Below are 20,334 nucleotides of genomic sequence, written 5' to 3' on the forward strand. Positions count from 1 at the left end.
TGATTTTCTTTCTAAAATTAGAGCGTGCGGCTTTTAATCAGGTGCGCTCTGTAGTCCGGAATCTACGGTAATGTGTTCCAAGCTACTCATACAACTCTTAGATCCTAAATTGTAACAGCAGTAGAACATACCTCGAGGCTGGGAAGGAGAGAAAAACAGCTTGTAAAGCTGCAGAAAAGGTGATGGAAGGCTGATATCTCTGATAAGGCAAAACCAGGGTGACCAAGGTAAACAAGTTACCTGGTCAGTGATTGAATGAAAACAGTAAAGGGAGTGAGACCATAAAAGAAAAGCATGTCGACAAGAATTACTACAGGTAGAGCAGGAAGACCATGACTTTGCACTTAGCTTTGGAGCACCTAGACAGTAGCTATACATATGTCAGGCTGATGTTTGTTGATTACATTTCAGTGTACAACACCATCATACCTCCATTACTAATCGACAAGCTTCTGTACCCCCTTCTGCAACTGGATTCTTAAGCTCCTCATCAAGGAACCACAATCAATGCGAATCAGAAATAACTCCTCGTCACTGACGTCACAGGTACATGCTTAGCCCACTGTGCCCTCTCTCTCTCTCTCCTCCTGACTGTGTGGCTAAGCACAGCTCAAACAGCATATATACAATACCTATAAAAAGTATACACCCCCCTTAGAAGTTTTCTTGGTTTACAACATTGAATCACAATGGGTTTAATTTGGCATTCTTTTACACTGATCAACAGAAAAAAAAAACTCTTTTGTGTCAAAGTGCAAAGAAATCTCTACAAAGTGATCTAAATTAATTACAAACATAAAACAAAAAATAATTGATTGCATTAGTATTCACCCCCGCCCTTCAAGTCAGTATTTAGTAGATACACCTTTTCAGCAATTACAGCCTTGAGTCTGTGTGGATAGCTCTCTATCAGCTTTGCACATCTGGACACTGCAATTTTTCCCCATTCTTTTTTACAAAACTGCTCAAGCTCAGTCAGATTGCATGGGGATCGTGAATGAACAGCCCTTTCAAGCCCAGCCACAATTCTCAATTGGATTGAGGTCGGGACTTTGACTTGGCCACTCCAGGGCATTAACGTTGTTGCTTTTAAGCCATTCCTGTGTAGCTTTGGTTTTATACTCAGGGTCATTGTCTTGCTGAGAAACAAATCTTCTCCCAAGTTGCAGTTCTCTTGCAGCAAAATACAGGAAATCCTGGAGGAAAACCTGAAGGCTTGCCTCCTGGATTTCCCTGTATTTTGCTGCATTAATTTTACCCTCTACCTTCACAAGCCTTCCATGGCCTGCTACAGTGAAGCATCTCCACAGCATGATGCAGCCACCACCATGCTTCAAGGTAGGGATGGTGTGTTTTTGCTGATGTTCGGTGTTTGGCTCACACCAAGCATGGTGTTTAACCTGATGGCCAAAATACTCAATTTTGTTTTCATCAGACCATAGAACCTTCTTCCTGCCAATTTCAGAGTCTCCTACATGCCTTCAGGCAAACTCTAGCCAAGATTTCATGTGAGTTTTTTTTCAACAGTGGCTTTCTCTTTGCTGCTCTCCCATAAAGCTGTGACTAGTGAATCACTCAGTTGTTGTATGCACTGTCTCTCCCATCTCAGCCACTGAAGCTTGTAACTCCTCCAGAGTTGTCATAGGTTTTTTGGTGGCTTCCCTCACTAGTCCACTTCTTACATGGTCACTCAGTTTTTGAGGACGACCTGCTCTAGACAGATTTACAGCTGTGCCATATTCTTTCCATTTCCTGATGATTGACTTAACTGTATTCCAAGAGATATTCAGTGACTTGGACATTTTCTTGTATCCATCTTCTAACCTTTTTGCAGAGTTGCTTGAAGTGTTCTTTTGTCTTGAAGTGTTTTTGCCAGGATACTGACTCACCAGCAGTTGGACCTTTCAAAAGCCAAATTAAATCCTCTGTGATTCAATGTTGTAAAACAATAAAACATGAAAACTTCCAAGGGGGGTGGGTGGTGAATACTTTTTATAAGCACTGTATATCGCTACCAAGGAGATGTAAATCGATCCCTCTGCTAGCCTGTAGTGCAGGTCACCCTTCGGCAAAGTATAGCACTTGCTTAGTCCCCTAATCAGGGTTACGTGAAGCCATGGGAAAACAGGTGATGGATGGTTGTGTGAGCAGCTGGTGCATATCACAAGTCCTGGTTATGCGACCACTGACACCAGGCAGACAATCTCTAAAGAGTATTGATAATGACTGGGATCACCTGTCTTGTAAAAACACTGCCCAGAAGAAGGTGATGGCAAACTACTTCTGCAGATAAATTTGACAAGAATCATGATCAGCCTTGCCATTTGACATGGCAAATAATGATCATGAGTTAGTCTAATTTGTTCTGTATTTCACTTAAATGCCTAATGTATTACTCAGTTAAACAGTCGTTTATCTTTTTTATACTTTTTTAACTATTACCATGAAACTTCGGCTAATGGGGGTAGTCACTTAATGGGGCCAAAATGTACTGTTCTCGATGTGTCCCAATTAACTGGAATCCACTTTACTTTGATTATGGACTAATACTGTAAATAACAATGTACATAATCTCATTTTGTTCTTGCCAGTACTATGTTGGCATCATTACACCAGTGTAAAATTCCAGACAATTAAGTTAATACATTTCAGAAATTGAGTTACCTAGTCAGATAATGGTGGGTTAGAGGGTGCAGAGTTAGTTTGCAAGATTTCAGAAGGTGCATTATTTTAAATAGATGAAGTGTTATCCATCGTATTAGTTTAAGAATGTAAACAGAACTAAGTCAAAAGCTCCTCCAGCCTTATCTGCTGTCTGCTTCTGTCTGAGCTCCACTTTTCCACTTATCATATTTACTTTAATCAGTCATACCCCTAGGTAGCCTCAATTTATGCTCTGTTTACAAGTTCTTTTATTTGTTATACTCTCAAACAGCCTAACTGAAGTACATTGACCTTCAGGTTGACAGGTATGGATTTAAAAGAAATGGAATGAGTCACCTAGTAAGTTTCTGTTGAAACAGCCAGAGACTTCAGTGGAATGCAAAAGTTCAGTACCAAACCAGAAAGAAAAATCCAAATTCTTTCATTTATGAAACCTGTGCACTAAACTATGAATATGTCTGGAGTGTAGGTGGCATGGTTGGGGATGGGGTGAAGACTTGGACATTCTTTAAATGTCTGTGCATGTTCTGTTTCTTCTGATGATTTGCCTCTGCTGTGCTGCTTGTGAAGATCTATCATGGGTCATGATGTCAGTTTTTCCTTTTGTAGTCAGAAGGAGATCTTGATATTGCCTTACTTTTGTTATAAATCAGTTCAGTTGCTGACAGAAAATGTAGAAACATCTTTTTGTGCTGAGAATACAATTTCCAGGCTTTTTTTTTGTTAAATTGAGGTTGTCTTGGATAACATCACTCTGAAGCCTTGCTTAATATATAGGCCCCATGTGACGGGTTAATGTTCACCCCAAGTTCTAGATTGGCACAGTGCATGACCAATACTACTTTTACCTTATGCTTTTCAAAGTCCTCTTTAAACTCCAAACCAGGACTTGGCTCACTCAACTCATTCAGTGAAAAGAAATCTAATTTAAGATTTTTCTCAATGTGGGGGAATTCTTTTGTTCATTATGATGCAGAGCACTTCTCATTATAGCATAGTTTATTTACTTGGTCATTCCAACAAAAGAATACAGATAAATTGGTATAACAAATGTGGAAAATATCACCACATTTATTGTACTCTTTGGATTAATTCAGTCAGTCACTTCATCTAAAATCTTCATGTAGTTCTCCATTCCCATTGGAATAGTTTTAAAGCCTCTACATTGTTTCTTTCAGCAGTCGGGGATGCACCCATAAATGATTTGTCTACTTGAATTCTCCAAAATCATTTCAAAATCTGTTCTTTTGCTCCAGTTGGTTATAATTGTTCTGTTTCTTTGGATATAGCTTTATGATTTAGCTTGGTAGTTAGTTGAAAATTAGATGTAGAGAATAGGAATAAAGGGAATTCCTCTGCTTGTCAGGTCACAATAGCTGGTGCTTCATAGGAATATATACTGGGCCACTTGCTCTTTTATAATTATATAAATTACTTAGATTTTTGCCCTTGTTATTAAAAGAAATAAATGGAAGCAGCTCAGTATATAGGAGAGAGGCAGTAAATGTTTCGAGTTAATCACCTTTAATTAGAACTCACCACGTTTAATAATCTTTCTACTATATTATCCCTCTACACATCAGAAAGGCTGTCAATTTGAAATGTAACTCCTTTTTTCTCTCCACAGTTGCTGCCTGACCTGCTGAATATTTCCAGCACTTTCTGGGTTTTTTTTTGTCTTTTAAAAATTAAAATAAATAAGTGAAGTGCAGAAATTTTAGTCACAATTTGTCAAATTTTATACTCTTTGAAATTATGTCATTAGATTGGAAATCTGCCAATGTCACTCCATTATTTAAGAATGAGAAGGAGAAGCCAACTGGCTATGTGCATGTTTAAATTCGTTGTGGGGAAGTTACTAAAAGTTAGCATACTGAGTAAAGTGACTGAACACTTGAATAAATATAAGCTGATCTGAGAGATTCAGCATAGCTTCAAAGTAGGTCAGCAGAATTACTAATTCAGCAGAATTTTTCCAGCATGTAAGTAATATCAACAGGGGAGTCTGAGGACTTACAGATTCTGTATCATTCTACCTGTGAGATAATTAATAACAGTGAGAATGCTTCTACATCCTCATCTTCTGTTGCTTAGGGTTAAGGATGATTTGTTCCACTCTAGTTCCATAGTGTTGAGGTTTGGTCAGAGTCCTGGTGGGTGCTTGACTTGTGAGAGCATTGAATTGCAAGTGAGCATGATTTGATTTGAGGGTTGGTTAAGCTTTAAGAGACAGAGTGAGGGTAAGAGATAAATACTCTAAAAGAAAGTGATAACTAATCTGTTCTGGAGCATCTACGTTCCTTCACATTTTGGTAAAAGGAGTAGAAAGTTGTATATCCAAGCTGAGGAGGGGAAGAAACTGAGAAAGTGGACTGGGGCAGGGGATGTTGAAAGAAAGGTGTGTGTTAGTGTGTGTGGAGATGGGTAGATTTACAGGAGAGAGAAAAGGAACAATGTTATCTGAAATCAGAGAATTCAGTGTTCATGCTGTTAGGTGTTAGCACCACATCGATATGAGGTGCTGTTTTACTTTGCATTTGGCTTGGCTTTGGAGGATGCTGAGGACTTGACAGATCAGTGTGGAAATGGGAAGGAGAATTAAAATAACTTGTAACCAGGTGTTCTGTTTCCCTCCACTTATGCTGCTTGCCCTGTTGATTTCCTCCAGTGTCTTTTTCTTTACTTCCAATTCCAGCATCTATAATCTCTTGGTCTCCCCAACTATTTGCAACCAATTTCACATTGCAATTTCAATAGCACAAAAAGCATACTAAAAATAGTTGGTCACCAAAAGAGCAAAAAATTTAAAACAGACCAAAATAAGGAATAGGTAAATGATTAGGATTCAGGACTGAGGAATTTGGGCCTGTTGATAGTTCTGTGTGTTATCTGGCTTCAGTGATAGTGTTTGCATTGGGTGCATTCCTTCAAAAATCTCTAGATTCTGGAAGGCTTCAAACAGATTGGAATACAGTGACTGCGATACAGTTATTCAAGAATGAAAGGAAAGAGAAGCAGGGGAATACAGGTCAGCTAGCTTATCAGTCATATAGGAATCTATTATTAAGAAATGATAGCATGATACTTGGAAAAGCTCGTGACTAAGCAGAGTTGATGAGGTTTCCTGAAAGAGAAATGGTGTTGAATGATTTTCTTAGAATAAAGAGCTCATTGTGGACTTCAGGAAGAGTAAGGAGGAGGAACACTGACCAATCCTCATAGAGCGATCAGAAGTAGAGAGAGTGAGCAGCGTCAAGATCTCTGATGATCTAACCTGGTCCCAACATATCGATGTTGTTATAAAGAAGGAAATACAGTGGCTTTACTTTATTAGGAGTTTGAAGAGATTTGGCATGTCAACAAATACACTCAAAAACTTCTATAGATGTACCGTGGAGAGCATTCTGACAGGCTGCATCACTGTCTGGTATGGAGGAACTACTGCACAGGACTGAAAGAAGCTGCAGAAGGTTGTAAATCTAGTCAGCTCCATCTTGGGTACTAGCCTACAAAGTACCCAGGACATCATTAGGGAGCGGTGTCTCAGAAAGGAAGCGTCCATTATTAAGGACCTCCAGCACCCAGGGTATGCCCTTTTCTCACTGTTACCACCAGGCAGGAGGTACAGAAGCCTGAAGGCACACACTCAGCAATTCAGGAACAGCTTCTTCCCCTCTGCCATCCAATTCCTAAATGGACATTGAAGCTTTGGACATTACCTCACATTTTTTTAATATACAGTATTCCTGTTTTTGCACAATTTTTAATCTGTTCAGTATATGCAATTGATTTGTTTTTTTTTCCTGTCTGCCAGATTATGTATTGCATTGAACTGCTGCTGCTAAGTTAACAAATTTCACGTCACGTGCCAGTGATAATAAACCTGATTCTGATTCTGAAATTTTTCATGGTCAGGAAAACGGAGCCAGTATTTGAATTTTTAAGAGGTGCTAGGTAATTTCACTAAGTAATTGGATGAGGTGTTAGATAAAGTCTTATGGGATTGAGAGCAATATGGTAGTTTGGATAGAGGGGTGGTTAACACACACACTCACGCTCAGTCACACTCACTCACACTCTATTTTCAGGCTAATTGCATTGTAATGTTTGGGATTCCTCAGAGATCTCTGTGGGAACTTTGGCAATTTACAGTTTATGCTATTGACTTTGTTGAAGGGTCCTAATATAATATATCCGGGCTTGCAGGTGAATTGAAGAAAGGTGAAAGAGCACAGCGTCTACAAGGGATATGGACAGGTTAAATAGCTGGTATAAAGTTGGTGTACAATGAGGGTGTACATGAAGTCTACTTGGGAGAAAGAATATAAAAGCAGGATGTTATTTCAATGGTATGAGACTAAATGCTAGTGCTCAGAGAGATCTGTATTTCCTCATGCAAGGAACACAAAGTCAGCATGCAAGTACAATATTAACAAATAGAAGTTGCAGGGCTGATGATAGTACAAAGGATGGTCTTTATCCAGACGTACAGTGCGTTGGTGATACCTTACTTGGAGTACTTCATATAGCTTTGGCTGCCTCATTTAAGAAGACGCCTTAGAAAAATAGAAAACCTATACCACAATACAGGCCCTTCAGCCCACAAAGCTGTGCCGAACATGTCCTTACCTGAAAAATTACTTAGGGTTACCCATAGCCCTCTATTTTCCTAAGCTACATATACCTGTCCAGGAGTCTCTTAAAAGACTCTATTGTTTCCGCCTCCACCACAGTCACTGATAGCCCATTCCACCCACTCTCCACTCTACGTTTAAAAAATACTTGCCCCTGATATCTCCTCTGTACCTACTTCTAAGCAACTTAAATCTCTGTGCTGTCATGCTAGCCATTTCAGCCCTGGGAAAAAGCCTCTGACTATCCACACAATCAATGCCTCTCATCATCTTGTACACCTCTGTCAGGTCACCTCTCATCCTTCATCGCTCCAAGGAGGAAAGGCCAAGTTCACTCAACCTATTCTCACAAGGCATGCTCCCCAATCCAGGCAACATCTTTGTAAATCTCCTCTGCACCCTTTCTATGGTTTCTACATCCTTCCTATAGTGAGGCGACCAGAACTGAGCACAGTCGTCCAAGTGGGAATAAGTCTTCTTATCCTTTGGTAGTCCCTTGGGTTCAAGGATGATTTCCACACTGGTTTTCTAAGGTGACTGATGGGGTGGGACTCAGACTTCCCCACAGATGGGGCAGGATATACAAACTGGATCCAAAAGTGGCTTTGTGATAGGAGACAGAGGGTAGTGGTGGATGGGTATTTCTCTGACTGGAATTCTGTACTGTGCTGAGACCGTTGTTGCTTGTAATATACATAAATGACTTAGATGAGAATGCAGGTGGTACCTTTAGCAAGTAGAAGAAGTCATGGATGACGAAAAGATTGTCTAAGGCAAGGGTTCCCAACCTGGGGTCCATTGACTCTTTGGTTAATGGTAGGGGTCCGTGGCATAAAAAGGTTGGGAACCTCTGGTCTAAGGGTATAGTGAGACATGAATCAGCTGGAAAGTTGGGCGTAGTGGTGACAGATGGAATTTAATCTAGGCAAGTGTGAGGTAATGAGCATTAGGAGGTCAAATGCTGGCAGAACATAAAGAGTAAATGGTAAGTTCTTGGGAGCATTGATGTACAGAAAGTCTTTTTGTGCAAGTCCATAGCTCCCTGAGAGTAAGGAGACAGCAGTATGGGCATTTTGTATGCTCACCTTTATAGGCTTGTCATGATGGTGCCCCAACGACTCCATCAGGAGTTAAGCTCTCCCTCTCCCTCTCCCTCTCCCTCCCTCCCTCTCCCTCTCTCTCCCTCCCTCCCTCTCTCTCTCTCTCTCTCTCTCTCTCACTCACTCACTCACTCACTCACACAGTATAACGTTGGGATATCATCTTGCAGTTATACAAAACACTGATAAAACTACACATGGAGTATTGTGTACAGTTCTGGTTGCTACTCTATAGGAAGGCAATAGTGATAGTATAGTTGAGATCCAGAGATGCTGTAATTGTGACCGTCTGCAAGAAACAAGACAAAAGGTAACCACAGTAACACACAGAAGGCTGTCTACAAGAAGGGTCAAAGCCGTCTCTATTTCCTGAGGAGACTGAGGTCCTTTAATATCTGCTGGATGATGCTGAGGATGTTCTACGAGGCTGTGGTGGCCAGTGCTATCATGTGTGCTGGGGCAGCAGGCTGAGGGTAGCAGACACCAACAGAATCAACAAACTCATTCGTAAGGCCAATGATGTTGTGGGGGTGGAACTGGACTCTCTGACGGTGGTGTCTGAAAAGAGGATGCTGTCCAAGTTGCATGCCATCTTGGACAATGTCTCCCATCCACTCCATAGGCACAGGAGTACATTCAGCCAGAGACTCATTCCACCGAGATGCAACACTGAGCATCATAGGAAGTCATTCCTGCCTGTGGCCATCAAACTTTACAACTCCTCCCTCGGAGTGTCAGACACCCTGAGCCAATAGGCTGGTCCTGGACTTATTTCCACTCAGCATGATTAACTTATTATTATTTAATTATTTATGGTTTTATATTGCTATATTTCTACACTATTCTTGGTTGGTGCGGCTGTAACAAAACCCAGTTTCCCTCGGGATCAATAAAGTATGTCTGTCTGTCGAACTCAGCAAGTCGGGCAGTTATCTATGGAAATGAATAAACAGTCAACATTTCAGGACCGTCCTTCTGGACTGGAAAAGAGGGGGGAAGACGACAGAACAAAAAGGTAGGGGAGAGGAAGGAAAATAGCTTGAAGTTGAGGGAGATGGCAGTGAAGACAAGTTCCCAGGAAGAATTCGTGGCTGTGCTAGTGAGTCCGGGTGAGCATGTGGTTGAAGAGTCAGAGGGCAGTAGAGATCACGGGGAGCAGTGAGAGAGGGTCTTACTGAACTCACTTTGAAGAGAACATTTAAACTTCACCATGGTCCTCCTCCTCAGCTGCCTTCTCCCAGTGGTCAAGTGTCAGTGTGGATTCTATCCACTTAGTGTCACAGTGGTCCTGATCATCATGTGCGACAACTCCCAAGAAAAATGCAGAGAGGAGGATCTAGCCACTATACGAGGCCTTAACTTCCATAAAGCATTGCTTCCACTATTAAGAACGACTGTGAAGCACCCTTGTAGAAATTTGTCTTTATTTTTTGATTGCTTCATGACAGCATCCAAGCTGTGATCCTAAGCAACTGGTTAACAGAACCAATCTTAGAGAAAACAGGTGGCAGACAAAGCTGCAGTGTTGCTCCAATGCTTTTCTCAATCTTTCTTGCCACACAGTGTTGCACATCATCTCCAACAAAGTTTTGTGGAAATAGTGCTTACCTTCAGAACTAAACTGTGAAGGAGTTGTATGCTTGTCTTAGAAGCAGTGCTTGAGGGTTCACTAGATTGATCCTAGGGTGAAGTGCGGGGGTGGGGGCTGCCTTGTGAGAGAAGATTAGGCCTATACTGTCTGTAGCTGAGAAGAACAAAGGTGACCTCATTGAAATGCAGTATTCTTAGGAAATTTTATCAGGTTGTTGCGAAGAAGATGTTTCTGGTAGTGAGCTAGTCTAGAGCTAGAGACGTAGTCTCAAAATAAGGGGTTGCTACCCGACCGGGATAAGAAGGAAATTTTTCTGCAAGAATTGCCAATCTCTGAAATTCTCCACCACAATGCACTGTGGAGGCTGTCAGTAAGAGCATTCAAGACTGATCATTTTTGGACTGGCTGCATTAGTATTTTTGAATCTGAAGTCAGTAGTGTTGCTAGCTAACAATATTTCAATAGGTTCCAACAGGTACATTTAATGTCAGAGAAATGTATACAATATACATCCTGAATTTCTTTTTCTTCGCAAACATCCACAAAAACAGAGCAGTGTATCAAAGAATGAATAACAATTAAATGTTAGAACCCCAAAGCCCCCCAGCTCCCCCCTCCCACGCATAAGCAACAGCAAAGCAATGACCCCCCTCCCCCACCAGCAAAAAAGCATCAGTGCCCCCCACTGAGCACACAAGCATGCAGCAAAGCACCAGTAAATACACAGACTTGCAGTACCCCAAAGACTACTCGTTCACCCAGTATTTTCTCTCTCCCTAATAAAGGAAAAAGAGGTGTCCTGTCCCACAGCGAGAGGGGAGACATAACAAAACAACTCGCCGATTTATGGTGTTCAAAGTCTATTGTGACGCTTTTTCTGAGCTCTGTGCCCAAAGAACTTGAGTCTCTGAGCACACAGCCAGCAGCCAGCTTGCTGCTTTCGATCTTCCATGTACTCCCACGACACACCAGGCGGCGGCACCAACCTCAAGTCTGCCCACCTCCCAAGTCACGAAAATCCAGCACCCTGAAAGTGCACTGGTCTTCCAGGCTGCATCCTTGGCATATCGAAAAGCAGCCGGTCGTGAGACACCGAGAGCGGGTCACATTCCCGCAAAAAACCAAAGTCAGAATGTAACTCCAGTTCAGGGTCTTCAAAAGAACCCTGAAAAGGAAAAAAAAGAGGTATTAAAGATAGAAATAGAGCTGTTTCCAAAGATGCAAGCAAAGGAGTCGTCAATAGGTGCCATCATCTCCTAAGCTCCACCTTCCGTCTATTGAGAGTTATGGGGCCATTGTAGTTGAATGATGTTAGGGTACAGATCAGATATAATAGGAAAATGGTAGAACAAGCTCAAATGGCTGAATAACATAATCCTATGATCTTAAAACCTTTTGATGGGTATGGATTTCAAAAATGTATTGAGCTTTTTAAATGTTAAGATTGTTACATTATGTCCAAGTATAGTACTGTATACCCTAGACACCCTAGATTTATCTATAAATTTTGTTTTATATGATTTTTGTTTTTTGCATTTCTGCAAGGGTGGTAATCTCGGGATTGCTGCTTGTGCCACAAGACAGAGAGGGTAGGAACAGGAAGTTGTGGCAGATGAATGTGTGGCTGAAGAGTTGGTGCAGGGGGCAGGGGTTCAGATTTCTGGATCATTGGGATCTCTTCTGGGGAAGGTCTGACCTGTACAGAAAGGACGGGCTGCACCTGAACTGGAAAGGGACCAATATCCTGGCGGGCAGGTTTGCTAGAGCTGTTGGGGAGGGTTTAAACTAGTTTGGTCGGGGGGTGGGAATCAGAATGTGAGTGCAGAGATTAGGGTAGAAGGACAAGGGCATAATGCTGTGTTTTCTGAGTTGGTGAGGAAGGACAGGCAGGGGACAAAACATAAATGTAGCCAGTTAGAGGGGTTGAGATGTGTCTATTTCAATGCTAGGAGTATTAGGAATAAAGGGGATGAACTTAGAGCATGGATCAGTACGTGGAACTACGATGTTATGGCTGTTACTGAAACTTAGCTGGAGGAACGGCAGGATTGACTGATGCAGGTATCAGGGTTTAGGTGTTTTAAAAGGAATAGGAAGGGAGGTAGAAAAGGGTGGGGGGGGAGTAGCATTACTGGTCAGGGTTAGTATCACAGCCATGGAAAGAGAGAATGCTGCAGAGGGAGTGTCCACTGAGTCGGTCAGGGTGGAAGTCAGAAATAGGAAGGGATCAATCACTATGCTGGGAGTAGTCTATAGGCCCCCGAGGAGCAGATAAGCAGGCCGATTTTAGAATGGTGCAGGAAATACAGGGTTGTAGTTATGGGTGATTTCAACTTCCCTCCTGACTGCAAGGGGGATAGATGGGGCTGAATTTGTCAGGTGTGTTCAAGAAGGATTCCTGACACAGTATGTGGACCGGCTGATGAGAGGAGAGGCCATACTGGATCTAGTTCTGGGTAATGAACCTGGTCAGGTGACAGACCTCTTGGTGGGGGAGCATTTTGGTGAGAGTGACCACAACTCCCTTAGCTTCAGCATAGCTATGGAAAAGGATAAAAACAGACAAAATGGGAAAGTGCTTAACTGGGGAAGGGCTAACTATGAAGGGATGAGGCAGGAACTAACGAGAGTAAATTGGAAACAGATGTTCAAGGGTGAAAACACAGAAGTAATGTGGAGGACATTTAGGGACCACTTGTGCTGGGTTCAGGATAGGTTTGTCCCACTGAGACAAGGAAAAAATGGTAGGAAAAGGGAACTGCGGTTGACGAAACACGTGAGGCAACTCGTCAAGAGGAAGAAGGAAGCATATGTTAGATATAAGAAGCAGGAGGGGCTCATGAGAAACATAGGGTAGCCAGGAAGGAGCTTAAGAAAGGACTTAGGAGAGCTCGAAGGGGGCATGAGAAGGCCTTGGCATGTAGGATTAAGGAGAACCCCAAGGCGTTCTATGCGTTTGTGAAGAACAGAAGGATTAACAGAATGAAGGTGGGGCCGCTAAAGGATAAAGAAAGCAACATGTGCTTGGAGGTGGAGGAGGTTGGGAAGGTTCTAAATGAATACTTTGCTTCAGTATTCATAAGTGAAAAGGACCTTGATCAGAGTGAGGTCGAAATAGAACAGGCCTGTGTGCTGGACAATGTGGAGATTAAGGAAGAAGTAGTGATGGATCTTCTTAAAAACATCAAGATTGTTAAGTCCCCAGGTTGCTGTGGGAAGTGAGAGAAAAGATCACTGGAGCATTAGCTATGATCTTTGAATCCTGTTTGGCTGCAGGGGAAGTGCCGGAGGACTGGAGAATGGCAAATGTAGTTCCCTTGTTTAAAAAAGGTAATAGGGTGAATCCTGGGAACTGTAGACTGGTGAGTCCCACGTCGGTGGTCTGCAAACTATTGGAAATGATTCTTAAGAATAGGATCTACGAGCATTTGGAGAAGTACAGTCTAATCAAGGATAGTCAACATGGCTTTGTGAAGGGAAGATTGTGCCTCAGGAGCCTAATTGAGCTTTTTGAAGAGGTAACAAAAGAAATTGATGAGGGTAGGGCAGTAAATGTGGTCTGCATGGATTTTAACAAGGCATTTGACAAAGTCACCCATGAGAGACTCATCCAGAAAGTCATGAGGCATGGGATCAGTGGAACCTTGGCTGTTTGGATAAAAAAATTGGCTTACAGGAAGAAGGCAGAGGGTAGTGGAAGGAAAGTACTCTGCCTGGAGGTCGGTGACTAGTGGAGTGCCGCAAGGATCTGTCCTGGGACCCCTGCTATTTGTGATTTTTGTAAATGACCTGAATGAAGAGTTGAAAGAGTGGGTAAGTAAGTTTGCAGATGACACGAAATTGGAGGAGTTGTGGATGGAGCTGTAGGTTGTCGAAGGTTACAAGAGGATATAGACAGGATGCAGAGTTGGACAGAAAAGTGACAGATGGAGTTCAATCTGAATAAGTGTGAGGTGATGCATTTTGGAAGGACAAACCAGAAGGCTGAGTACAAGGTTAATGGTTGCTTAAGAGTGTGGATGAACAGAGGGACCTTGGAGTTCAAATCCATACATCCCTCAAGGTTGCTGCACAGGTTGATAGGATAGTTAAGAAGGCCTATGGGATACTAGGCTTCATTAATAGGGGGATTGAGTTCAAGAGTAGAGAGGTCATGTTGTAACTCTACAAATCTCTGGTGAGACCACACTTTGTGTTCAGTTCTGGTCAGCTCATTATAGGAAGGATGTGGAAGCTATGGAGAGGGTGCAGAGGAGATTTACCAGGATTTACCAGGATGTTGCCAGGATTGGAAAGCAAGTCTTACGAGGCAAAGTCAACAGAGTTGGGATGTTTCTCTTTGGAGTATAGAAGGATGAGAGGGGACTTGACAGAGGTCTACAAGATTATGAAAGGCATGGATAGGATGGATAGCCAGTACCTGTTTCCCAGGGCATGAATAGCCAACACCAGAGAGCATATGTACAAAGACAAGGGAGGGAAGTTTAGGGGAGACATAAGGGGTAAGTTTTTTATACAGAGGGTTGTAGGTGCCTGGAATGACTTGCCAGGGATGGTGGTGGAGGCTAAAACATTAGGGGTATTTAAGAGCCTCTTGGACAGGCACGTGGATGAAAGAAAAATAGAGGGTTACAGGGTAGCGTGGGTTTAGTACTTTTTTTAAAGGAATATATGGGTCGGCACAACACCAAGGGCCAAAGGGCCTGAACTGTGCTGTAGTGTGTAGTGCATTAGTGTGTCAGTAGAAAAGAGCAAATTTTTGACTTCCAAACATTCATTTACCAAAAAATTAAATATTAGAAAATTTTTTTGTATTTCATTAAAAGAAGTAACATATTAAATAATAGATTACTTTTCAAATAAAAACTTGATAACTTTGTCGGTATATAGACCAGTGCATGATTAAACAAAGATAACAAACAGAATGCTAATGATCAATGATATGATGAGTTGAATGAACTTAACTGAACAGAAATGGGTGTAGAAGGAATCAAATTGGGCAAAAGGCTACCAAGCTAAAAGGTGAGGGTGTGGCAGAAAGAGTGTGGGAAAAAGATTAAGCAGTTCTTGAGTTGTTAAACTAAATATTTTTATGTTGACCAGTTGCTTTTTGTCCCATTATGATGGATTTGTCTTTCTGGAGTTACGGCTTGACGCCAGAGGACAATAACTATATCACAGGCAGCTTCCTTTTTGCTTACACTACCATGACCTATTGTAATGCACAATTTCTTACTTAAGTGTCATTTTTAAAGTAGAAAATAAACTTGACTTGTCAATTTTAATTCATGTCTTTTAATGGATGTAAAAATGTTTTAACCCAGCAGTCTATACATTTGAAGTGAGGTTGGAAGGCCAGTGGAAGAATTAAACTTCCAAGGTCTGTAGTTTGCTTGCACAGCACATCTTTCATTCTGCCTGGGACTATGTCAGACAAGGTGCAAGGCTTTCTTTTGATGTGTTGAGTAACTCCATTTGGCTGCTGTGTAATGGATTGTTTTTTTAAATAATGAAGTTAATAATTTGAGAGAGCATGCATTACCACAGCACAGTATCCATGTGTTAACCCATTGCCCTCACCAAAAATATCTATTCTGATTGTGCTCAAAAAGCTTCTGTTAAGGAAGGAAATAAGATGATGTAAGTGGTTCTTTGCAGGCTGTTCCTAAACAGAAGTAATTATCCTCTATTCATTTAATCAGAATGTGTCATAAAAGATCGTTTAACACGTCATGACTGCCATTCTTTTTTCCCCACAAGAGCTTTCTAGTTAACTCCACTCTGTTGCTCAGTCCCACCATCATTTTAGGCATCTCCTCAGAACTGAGGATGACTTGCATCCACTCTGGATTTGTAGGCTCTGAGGTGACTGAGGCCAAAGTAAGACCCCAGTGTGGGCTTCTGTTGCTGTAGCCCATCCACTTGAAGGTTCGACGTGTTGTGCATTGAGAAATGCTCCTCTGCAAACCACTGTTGTAATGCCAGATATTTTAAGTTAGTGTTGCCTTCCTGTCACTTGAACCAGTCTGGCCATTCTCCTTTGACCTCTCATTAACAAGGTATTTTTACCCACAGAACTTAGATCTCATTTCTTCCTTGGTCTGAACAACAACTGAACCTCCTGACCATGTTGGCATGCTTTTATACATTCTGTAGGTGTACTTAATATAGTGGTCACTGAATGTATGTTTGCACAAAGGCGAATGGCGGGTCAGATGATTGAATATATTTGCAACATTTTCTGGTTTTTCTACTATGCAAGTTTTGTCCACTCCTCTGCAGTGCCTTGATTTCTAAAAAGCTTTTAGCGATAGGAGTAAGTCCTTCTGGTTCTTCGAGGCACACTGTTCCTGCGATCCTTTAGAAATCCAATTAACCTATTCACAGGATAATTTACAATGACCAATTAACCTACTGTATCCAGAGATACCGGCCACGTGACAGACGCACTGCCACCTGGCTGGTCGGAGGACACACCACACGCCGATCAACATTTGGTCCCTCCCAACTAATCAATGCACACCTAAATTATTGGTCACCTTAATTGGATTATCTCACCCAGCCCCATGCTATAAAAGGTGAGACATGTACCTGGCTCGGGCTCTCTTACAGACCACCTCAGGAAGGTAAGTGCATTGATTTATGTTTGGGAAGGTTTATCGTTGGTCCTGGTAAGGGAGCTGCAGCTATCCAAGGTCAAGGGGGATAGCTGTCGTAGTGTTTTTCCCTTGTTCTTTGTTTGTGTAACCGTGCCCTGTCCCCACACTGCTTTCTGTGTATTGTACAGCCGACCCGACCTTCCCCACACGTGTTAACCCTAAACATTTTTTTGTTAGAATATTGTAGTTGCTTGTGTTGACCCGACTTCCCCTTGGAAATAAATTCCTTATTATTAAAACTGTATGTGTCCAGGCCTCTACTGTTGAGACTCAAAGAACCAGTTATTTTCTATCATACCACCTACCCAGTACATCTTTGGACTGTGAGAGGAAATTGGAGTATCCGGGGAAAACTCTCACAATCCACGGGGAGAACATACGGAGATTCCTTACAGAATGGCACTGGAATGTCATATGAAGAGCTTTTGATGGCTCTGAGCCTGTACTCACTAGAATTCCGAAGAATGAGGAATAACTTCATTGAAACCTATTGAATGGTAAAAAGTGTTGGAGTGGATATGGAGAGCATGCCTTCCTATAGTGGGAGTGCCTAAGACCAGAGGATACAGCCTCAGAATAGAGAGGCATCCATTTAGAATGGAGATGAGGAATTTCTTTAGGCAAAGAGCGGTGAATCTGTGGAATTCGTTGCCACAGGCAATTGTGGAGGCCAGGTCTTTATGTATATTTAAGGCAGAGGTTGACAGATTCTTGATTGGTCAGGGATATGGGGCAAAGGTAGGAGGTTGGGGCTGAGAGGAAGAATGGATCTGTCATTATGAAATGGTGAAGTGGACACGACGGTCTGAATGGCCTAATTCTGCTCCTATATCTTATGGTTTTATGGAATTGAACTCCGAACTCTGGAACGCTCCGAGCTGTAATAGCGTTGCGCGCTCCACTATGCTGCTGTGATAGTACTATAGTAAAGGTGCTATATAAATACATTCAGTGGCTACTTTATATGTACATTAATGCAAATCACTAATCAGCCAATCATGTGGCAACAACTCATTGCATAAAAGCATGAACACCTAGGGGAAAAAAGTTCTTCAGGTCCTCTCTAAATCTCGTATCTCTCACTAATCCTATGCCCTCTGGTCTTAGACACTTTAGCCTCATTTCAGAAAGAATCCCAGCTGTAAATGCTTTTATAGGGCAACATAGGAGACTCAGAAGAGCTGACTGATTCCTTCAGAAAGACAGCACTGCCTTCAAAAAGTCCCTTGAATAGGTAACTGCTATTTCAAAATCCACTTCCCATATAGGTGGATGACAAGGGTCACTTCCAAAATGTGTAAGCTTGGTGAAAGGCAGAATATTAGTGTGCCATGTTGTTCTTGAACTGTTTGATTCCAAAATGGGCACATTTTCAAGTGGAAGAACTGTTGGTTTCAGTTCGGTAAATGTTACCCAGTTTGGTGCTATTAACGTATGTAGCATATAAGTTGTCAGGTTTGACATTCTTTTGAAGTGTAATGTCTTTTTTATTCCATTATGTATAACCTGACTGTGAATTTTTCTTGAGAATTTTGAGATGTTACCGAACTGCCGTGTGATTTGGAAAAAAAATGTCCTTGATGTGGTCACCTTGTGACTGTAGCTGTTTGTGATACTGTTGGAAATCTGCTGTATTTTGGTGCTTTGTGGTGGCAATGTCTCAGTTACGGCTTGTAGTAGCAGACTAAAGTGTGAGAGGCAATTGTTCGTGTAAGTGCTAAATTGGGTGTCAATCCAAATGTTTTTTTTAAATATCCCTTTGGATTTATGGAGCTCAGTATTCACAACAGCTGTACAACTGCAGTCATGGGGCCAAGATAGCATAGTAACTTTACGACTATTTTCAGCCTCTGCAAGAAAGTTACTAAAAGGTGAGGAGGTGCCATAATCTCAGACCTGCTTACTTATCGTGCAAATTAAACTGTTAAACTCAGGAAATCTCTTACTAAGCTCTCCAAGGCAGTTATGTTAGTTTAAAAAAATAGCTGTTAGAGTGATACTGAGCTACGGAGCAGAAAGGGACTGGATAACATTCCCAATCTCTACTGTTTAGTTGATCTCAAGTAAGACAGATAGGCCTCAATGACCTTTAAACTGGGAAGAAGAAACCTTAGCTTTGGGTCCTGTTCCATGTGTTCATCCAGTGAACAATCTCCCAACCCCCAACTAGTGCAGAGTAAAAACCTGTAGATGTTGGTTGAAAGCTGGGTCAAATTTATTTTTAATTGGTTGATAAATCCATGCTATCAGGAGCATTACAGAGAATCACGCATAAAATGCTGGAGAACTCAACCTGCCGAATATTGAAAGGACTGGATAAAGGTGTGTGTGGAGAGGATGTTTCCTATGGTGGAGGTATCCAGAACTAGAGGGCACAGACTCAAGATTGATGGGTGACCTTTTAGATTTTAGAACAGAGGTAAGGAGGAATTTTTTTTTTAGCCAGAGAGTAGTTAATCTGTGGGATACTTTGCTACAGACTGCAGTGGAGGCCAAGTCTGTGGGTATATTTAAGGCAGAAGTTGATCACTTCCTGATCGGTCAGGGCATCAAAGACTATGGCAAGAAGGCAGGTGTACAGGGTTGAGTGGGATCCAGGATCAGCCATGACGGAATGGTGGAGTAAATTCAATGGGCTGAATGGCCTAATTCTGCTCCAATGTTTTATGGTCTAACTCAGCAAGTCAGCCCACATCTATGAAAATGAATAAACAGTCAATATTTTGGGCCAAGATGAAACTAGGTGAGGGGAAAGGTGGATGAGTGGAGAAGGATGATGAAGTAAGAAGCTGGGAGCTGATAGGGGGAGGAGGTAAAGGGCTGAAGAAAAAGGAATCTGATAGAAGAGTACAATGGGCCATGGAAGAAAGGAAAAGAGGAGAGCCATCAGAGGGAGATGTCCAGCAGGGAAGGAGAAGAGAAGGGGGTGAGACTATAACCAGAATGGGGAATGGAAAAAGAGAGGAGGAGGGAGTAATTATCAGAAATTGGAGATGTGCACCCTATCATGCTGAAATGGGTATTTTTAAACTTCACATTTGAGTTCACATTCTGTACAAATAAGAATAAATGGAACATGATTTTTTTTTGATTACTGAATATCTACCCGAGACTAATATCTCTTTACTTTCTTTTTCGTCCCTTCCCTGGCTTGTTTCTAGCTCTTAGAATATGTCGGCAAAGGGAAAAGCATAATGGATGTAGGACTGGCGCAAGCAAGACATCCCCTCAGCACCAGAAGTCATTACTTCGAAGTAGAAATAGTTGACCCAGGTGAAAAGTGCTACATTGCCTTAGGATTGGCACGAAAGGTAAGTGGCACAAAAACACACTTCTTTTTGTACTGTTATTAACGTTTATGCTAATCAAGGTTGAAGGGAGTTCACATTGGGAATTGCAACAGTCAGTATTAGCACTAAGACTAGCCAAGCCATGTCCTGTTCCCACAGTCCCAGAAAACCAGAGCTGAAATCATTGAGTTTCTGAGTAATGTTGCCAGTTTAGCATGAAAGCATATTTTCACCAGTTTCTGGATATCCAACTAAATTCCAGATCGAAATTGTGCTGAGCAGCAATGAAATGCAGTTGAAAGGTGGGTAATCTTGGTGCTTCATGTAGCTGGACACTTTTACCAAAGGAAGCCCAACGGTGTGAGTAGGAATCCTACAATTTAATATTGAACACCC

At 41.9% G+C, this 20,334-nt stretch overlaps 1 protein-coding gene across 4 annotated transcripts in view; it reads left to right on the forward strand.

Moving 5' to 3' along the window:
• spryd3 (SPRY domain containing 3) overlaps positions 1-20,334 on the forward strand; it is a 216,994-nt gene that overhangs the window by 99,776 nt on the left and 96,884 nt on the right. For all 4 annotated transcript variants that reach the window (XM_059956066.1, XM_059956068.1, XM_059956065.1 and 1 more), the window contains one exon: positions 19,810-19,959. In XM_059956066.1, the coding sequence (XP_059812049.1) occupies positions 19,810-19,959 (150 nt within the window). The remainder of the gene's footprint in view (positions 1-19,809; positions 19,960-20,334) is intronic.

This window comes from Hypanus sabinus, chromosome X1 (assembly GCF_030144855.1).
Source record: "Hypanus sabinus isolate sHypSab1 chromosome X1, sHypSab1.hap1, whole genome shotgun sequence".
NCBI lineage: Eukaryota > Metazoa > Chordata > Chondrichthyes > Myliobatiformes > Dasyatidae > Hypanus > Hypanus sabinus.